Source organism: Hippopotamus amphibius, chromosome 2, assembly GCF_030028045.1.
Source record: "Hippopotamus amphibius kiboko isolate mHipAmp2 chromosome 2, mHipAmp2.hap2, whole genome shotgun sequence".
NCBI lineage: Eukaryota > Metazoa > Chordata > Mammalia > Artiodactyla > Hippopotamidae > Hippopotamus > Hippopotamus amphibius.
Genome location: NC_080187.1, coordinates 176,943,490 through 176,951,018, shown reverse-complemented (window position 1 = coordinate 176,951,018; position 7,529 = coordinate 176,943,490). Strand labels below are relative to the sequence as shown.

Below are 7,529 nucleotides of genomic sequence, written 5' to 3'. Positions count from 1 at the left end.
AGTGGAAGCACGGAGTCTTAACGAGGGGGCCACCAGGGAAGTCCCATGATTCACCTCTCTTTAAATTCTTAGGTGCCTTTGGCTACATTTTCCCTTCTTGATTATATACTAAAGCCCAAACTAAATTTGAGGTACTTGATTAAATGATACCAAAGACAGAAAACTTCTGATTCAGGCTCTTTGTTGTACTTGTAGTGTATAAGCTCTAAGGAACTCTGTGCAACAGCAAGGTGATCTTCAGTTTTTGCAATTTTTGCGAGAACTTTCCTTTCAACTTACAGATTATGTTTTCCTCCCCCTTATGCTCTTCAGGTAACTTCAGGGTCAACCTAGCGCACGAAGTTGATGGATGGAGGAAATCGCTCTCTGGTGTCTGAATTTTTGCTGCTGGGACTCGCCAGTTCTTGGGAGATTCAGATTCTTCTTTTTCTATTTTTCACAACATTTTATATAGCAAGTATCCTGGGAAACCTTCTCATTGTGCTCACAGTTCTCTCAGACCATCATTTACATTCCCCCATGTACTTTTTGTTGGCAAATCTCTCCTTCATTGACACAGGTGTTTCCAGCATTGCAACCCCCAAGATGATTTTTGACCTTTTCAGAACACATAAAGTCATCTCCTTGAAAGGGTGTATTACTCAGATGTTCTTTATTCACACTGTTGGGGGTACAGAGATGGTGCTGCTCATAGTCATGGCCTATGACCGATACGTTGCTATCTGTAAGCCCCTCCACTACCTGACCATCATGAGCCTAAGAACATGCATTTCTCTTTTGGCCGTTGCTTGGACCATTGGACTCATCCACTCTGTGGCCCAGCTGGCTTTTGTTGTAAACTTACCCTTTTGTGGTCCCAACAAAATGGACAGCTTTTATTGTGATTTTCCTCGGTTCATCAAACTTGCATGTACAGACACGTACAGACTGGAGTTTCTGGTCACTGCCAACAGTGGCTTCATCTCCATGGGCACCTTCTTTATCCTGATTGTGTCTTACATCTTCATCCTGGTCACGGTTCGCAAACACTCTCCAGGTGGTTCATCCAAGGCCCTCTCCACCCTCTCAGCTCACATCACAGTGGTGGTCTTTTTCTTTGGCCCTTGCATTATTGTCTATGTGTGGCCATTCCCTACCTTACCCATAGATAAATTTTTAGCTATCTTTGATGCCCTTATTACTCCTTTTATGAATCCTATTATCTATACATTTAGAAACAAGGAGATGAAGGTGGCAATGCAAAGACTGGTAAGCTTTTAAGTTTCAGGAATAGTTCTTTCATGCATAATCCAAGAAATTCTGATTGATCTTGAGTATTCTTGGAAATTACTTTCTTTGATTACACTTTTCACAAATCTTTCCAGTGTAGTTACTAATTTCCAATATTGACTTGTGAAATCCCTCCCCAAGGACTCTGTTCTGAGCTGGTCAGTTTTTCACAGGTACCCTTGTTCTAAGGAAACTGAAAATATTAGAGAGGAGTGAATTCAGCACTGGAATATAATGTCCTTATTAGTTTTTATTGAAGATGTTGGTAAAGGCTGAAATCTCACATACTGGGCACATTTTCCATTAAAAGAAAATGTTGGATACTATCCTGTTTTGTAGCAATTCTCTACCAGAAGATGTATCTGTTCTAACATACACATGTACCAATATTGAAGCCCTCTGAGTTTCTCAGTGTCTATATACCTGGAGGAAAAAACAAAATGAAGAAAATTGCCTAGGTAGCTTTGAGAATTTGAGGCTTGTAACATTTGAATTTGGCCAGCCACACTCAGATTTTATTAATAATAAGGTTTTTAAATTTATTTAGGGTAGGAAGGTGAAATTTGGGATAATTCATAGAGTCACAACTCAGGAGACATTAATATCATTAAGTAATCAAATGTTTTGAGACCAGGTGATGTAAATTACTATACTCTTCAGTGTGTATGATTATTTCCTAAACATTATTTGCTAAATAATAGTCACTATTTTTTTATGGCAAAGATAACTATGTGAATACTAAATGATTATAAATGGATTGAATAGTTTGCAGATAAAAAGAGGCAATAATGAATAAAAATGCAAAACATTTCTAAATTATGAGAACTAAGTTAATAACTAAATAAAAATATAGACATTACAAAAGAAAATTTATTACAAAATTGTATATATGAAGATACGTAAAAGCTATAATGGGGGCTTTCCTGGTGGCACAGCAGATAAGACTCCATGCTCCCAATGCAGGGGGCCTAGGTTCAATCACTGGTCAGGAAACTAGATCCCACATGAGTGCCGCAACTAAGAGTTCACATGCCATGACTAAGAAGCCCACATGCTGCAACTAAGGAGCCAGCTAGTCGCAACTAAGGAGCCCACAAGCCACAGCTACGGAGCCTGCCTGCCACAACTAAGACTCGGCTCAACCAAATAAATAAGTAAATAAATAAATAAGTAAACATTAAAAAAATTCCTTAAAAGCTATAATGAAGAAATGTATTAAACTTTCCATGTGATAAAATATACTATACATAATTATAAAAAAACAAATACACCATTTGGAAATAGTATAAATAACTATTCAAAGAGTATCTCACTTTTTTAAGTAAAGTTTGTTTTTGTTATTTATTTTTTAAATATGAGTATAGTTGATATACAATATTGTGTTAGTTTCAAATGTATAGTGTAGTGGTTTTTTTCCAGACTATGTTCCATTATAGGTTATTACAAGATATTGGGTATAATTCTCTGTGCTATACAGTAAATCCTTGTTGCTTATCTATTTTGTGCATAGTAGTTTGTATCTCTTAATCCCATACTCCTAATTTGTTCCTCCCCTCGTCTTCGGTAACCATAAATTTGTTTTCTATGTCTGTGAGTCTGTTTCTGTTTTGTATACAGATTCATTTGTATGATTTTTTAGATTCCACATATTAGTGATATCATTGTATTTGTCTTTCTCTGACATTTCACTAAGCATAATAGTCTCTAGGTCCATCCATGTTGCTGCAAATGGCAGTATTTCATTCCTTTTTAAGGCTGAGTGGTATTCCACTGCGTATAATTGTATCACATCTTCTTAAGCCAATCATCTGTTCTTGGGCACTTTGAGTTGCTTCCATGACTGACTATTGTAAATAGGGCTGCTATGAACATTGGGATATATGTATCTTTTTGAATTGGAGTTTTCATTTTTTCTGGATATACCCAGGACTGGAATTGCTGCATCATATAGTAGTTCTGGTTTTAGTTTTTTAAGGAACCTCCACAGTGGCTGTATCAATTTACATTCCTACTAACAGTGCAGGAGGATTCCCTTTTCTGCACACTCTCTCCAACATTTACTGTTTGTAGATTTTTTGATGAAACCATTCTGACCTGTGTGAAGTGATATCTCACTGTAGTTTTGATTGCATTTCTCTAATAATTAGTGATGTTGAGCATATTTTCATGTGCTTTTTGGCCCTCCATATGCCTTCTTACAAAAATGTCTGTTTAGACCTTGTGCCCATTTTTTGATTGGGTTGTTTGTTTTTTATATTGAACTGCATGAGCTGTTTGTACATTTTGGAGATTACTCCCTTGCCAGTCGCTTCATTTGCAAATATTTTTTGCATTCTGAGGGTTGTCTTTTTGTTCTGTTTACGGTTTCCTTTGCCGTGCAAAGATTTCTGTTTAATTAGGTCCCATTTGTTTATTTTTGTTTTTATTTTTATTATTCTAGGAGGTGGATTGAGAAAGATCTTGCTGCGACTTATGTTGGAGTGGTCTGCCTGTGTTTTCCTCTAAGAGTTTTATAGTATCCAGCCTTACGTTAATTAGGTCTTAAATCCATTTTGAGTCTATTATTATGTAGGGTGTTATGGAGTGTTCTAATTTCATTCATTTATATGTAGCTCTTCAGTTTTTCCAGCACCACTTATTGAAGGGACTGCCTTTTCTCCATTGTATATTTTTGCCTCCTGTATCATAGATTAGGTGACCATAGGTGTGTGGGTTTATCTCTGGACTTTCTATCCTGTTCTATTGATATATATTTTGTTTTTTGTGGTAGTACCATACTGTTTTGATTATTGTAGCTCTGTAGTATAGTCTGAAGTCAGGGAGTCTGATTCCTCCAGCTCCATTTTTCTTTCTCAAGAGTGCTTTGGCTACTTGTGGTCTTTTGTGTTTCCATACAAAATAGTTTTTTTGTTATAATTCTGTGAAAAATGCCATTAGTAATTTGATAGGGATTGCATTAATTCTGTAGATTGCTTTGGATAGTGTAGTCATTTTCACAATATTGATTCCTCCAATCCAAGAACATGATATATCTCTCCATCTATTTGTGTCATCTTTTATTTCTTTCATCAATATCTTGTAGTTTTCTGAGTACAGGTCTTTTTCTTCCTTAGGTAGGTTTATTCTAAGGTATTTTCTTCTTTTTGATGTGATGGTAAATGGGATTGTTTCCTTGATATCTCTTCCTGATCTTTCATTTTCAGTGTATAGGAATGGAAGAGATTTCTGTGTATTAATTTTGTATCCTGCAAATTGACAAAATTCATTGATGAGCTCCACTAGTTTTCTGGTAGCGTCTTTATGATTTTCTATGTGTACTATCATGTCATTAGCAAACAGTGACAGATTTCCTTCTTTTCCAATTTGGATTCATTTTATTTCTTTTTCTTTCATGATAGCTGTGGCTAGGACTTCTAAAACTGTAGTGACTAAGAGTGGTGAGAGTGGACATCTTTATCTTGCTCCTGGTCTTAGAGGAAATGCTTTCAGTTTTTGAGAATGATGTTTGCTCTGGGTTTGTCATATATGCCCTTTATTATTTTGAGGTTGGCTCTCTCTATGCCCACTTTCTGGAGAGTTTTTATCATAAATGGGTGTTGAATTTTGTCAAAAGCTTTTTCTGCATCTATTGAGATAATCATATGGTTTTTATTTTTCATTTTGTGAATGTGGTGTATCACATTGATTGATTTATTGATACTGGAAAATCCCTGCATCCCTGGGATAAATCCCACTTGATCATGGTGTATGATCCTTTTAATGCATTGTTGTATTCCACTTGCTAGTATTGCACACCAAAAAAACTATAATAGATACACACACACAAAAGAAAAAACAACCCAAACACAACACTAAAGATGGTCATCAAACCACAAGAGAAGAGAACAAAAGAGGAAGGGAAGAAAAAAGACCTACAAAAATGAACCCAAAACAATTAAAAAAATGGCAACAGGAACATACATATCCATAATTACCTTAAATGTAAATGGATTAAATGCTCCAACCAAATGACAAAGACTGGCTGAATGGATAAAAAAACAAGACCCATATATGTGCTGTCTATAAGAGACCCACTTTAGACCTAGGAACACATACAGACTGAAAGTGAGGGCATGCACAAAGCTATTCCATGCAAATGGAAGTCAAAAGGAAGCTGGAGTGGGACTCCTCTTGTGGTTTATTAGTTAAGACTGCATTCCCAATGCAGGGGGCCCAGGTTCAATCCCTGATCAGGGAACTAGATCCTGGATGCTGTGACTAAGAGCCCACATGCTGCAACTAAAAGACACTGTGTGCCCCAACTAAGACCTGGCACAGTCAAGCTAAAAACAACAACAACAAAAAGAAAGCTGGAGTAGCAATACTCATATCAGACAAAATAGACTTTAAAATAAAGACTGCTACAAGAGACAAGGGAGGACACTACATAATGATCAAGGGGATCAATCCAAGAAGAAGATATGACAATTGTAAATATCTATGCACCCAACATAGGAGCACCTCAATATATAAGGCAAATGCTAACAGTCATAAAAGGGGAAATCGACAGTAACACAATAAAAGTGGGGGACTTTAACACCCCACTTACACCAATGTGTAGGTCATCCAGATAGAAAATTAATAAGGAAACATAAGCATTAAATGACACATTAGACCAGATAGACATAGTTGATATTTACAGGACATTCCAACTGAAAACAGTAGAAAACAATTTCTTCTCAAGTGCACAAGGAACATTCTCTAGGAGAGATCACACCCTGGGTCACAAATCAAGCCTCAATAAATTTAAGAAAATATCAAGCATCTTTTCCGACCACAATGCTATGAGGTTAGAAATCAATTACAGGAAAAAAAAAACTGTAAAAACTACAAACACATGGAGGCTAAACAATTTGTTACTAAATAACCAATGGATCACTGAAGAAATCAAAGAGAAAACCTACAGACAAATGACAATGAAAACACAATGATCCAAAACCTATGGGATGCAACAAAAGAAGTTCTAAGAGGGAAGTTTATAGCAATACAATCTTACCTCAGAAAACAGGAAACATCTCAAATAAACAACCTAATCTTAAACTTAATGCAACTAGAGAAAGAACAAATGAAACCCAAAGTTAGTAGAAAGAGATCATAAAGATCAGAGCAGAAATAAATGAGAGACAAAGAAAACAACAGCAAAGGTCAATGAAACTAAAAGCTGGTTCATTGAAATGATAAAATAGATAAACCTTTAGCCAGACTCATCAAGAAAAAATGGGAGAGGACACAAGTCAATAAAATTAGAAATGAAAAACGAGAAGTTACAGGGACACCACAGAAATACAGAGGATCATAAGAGACTACCACAAGCAGTCTATTGGCAATAGACTACTATATGCCAATAAAAAGGACAATCTAGAAGAAATGGACAAATTCTTAGAAAGGTACAGCCTTCCAAGACTGAATCAGGAAGAAAGAGAAAATATGAAGAGACCAATCAGAAGTAATGAAATTGAAACTGTGATTAAAAATCTTCCAACAAACAAAAGTCCATGACCAGATGGCTTCACAGGCAAATTCTATCAAACATTTAGAGAAGAGTTAACACTTACCCTTCTGAAACGCTTCCAAAACATTTCAGAGGAAGGAACACTCCCAAGCTCCTTTTATGAGGCCACTATCAACCTGATGCCAAAACCAGACAAAGACATCACAAAGAAAGAAAATTACAGGTCAATATTACTGATGAACATCGATGCAAAAATCTTCAATAAACCTTATATTTTTAAGCCAGCTTTCCTTTGGTGTATATGTAGTTAATCATCAAATTTTATTAATAGGAAGCATGCTATAATACACCACTGTGTACTTTTCTGATTATTTTCTTAGAATGAAATAGCTATGTAATTACTGGGCAGAGAAACCACATTCTTAAGGATTTTGGTTTGTTTTATTAATTGTCCTCTTGAATGAGAAGGATTTTACTTAAAGAATTAGATACATTTAAATGTTTTCATTTTTATTCAAATCAATATATATTCAAATTTCCCTTGATTTATTTATAAGTTTTTAAGCTTAATAGCTTTCTCTTACAATTTAGGGTACCTGGTTTGCTACGAGTTTTCATTGAGAATTTTGTGTTGTAATTTGTCAAACGTTATATCTTGTGTTGAACATTTTGTGTCAGAATTTTTTGTTCTTGTTTTGTGGATGGTTGCTCTTCCAATGTGGAAAGTCAAGTCTTCCTTTATTTCTGGAAAGTGTTCTTATGTGAGAGC

General features: G+C 35.6%; 1 protein-coding gene across 1 annotated transcript; it reads left to right on the top strand.

Annotated features, from left to right (window-relative positions):
- The first annotated feature begins 342 nt into the window (after positions 1-342).
- Positions 343-1,260, top strand: LOC130845596 (olfactory receptor 4F3/4F16/4F29-like). Its single transcript, XM_057723056.1, has one exon. The coding sequence runs from the start codon at positions 346-348 to the stop codon at positions 1,258-1,260; it is 915 nt and encodes a 304-aa protein (XP_057579039.1). The 5' UTR covers positions 343-345.
- The last annotated feature ends 6,269 nt before the right edge of the window (positions 1,261-7,529 follow it).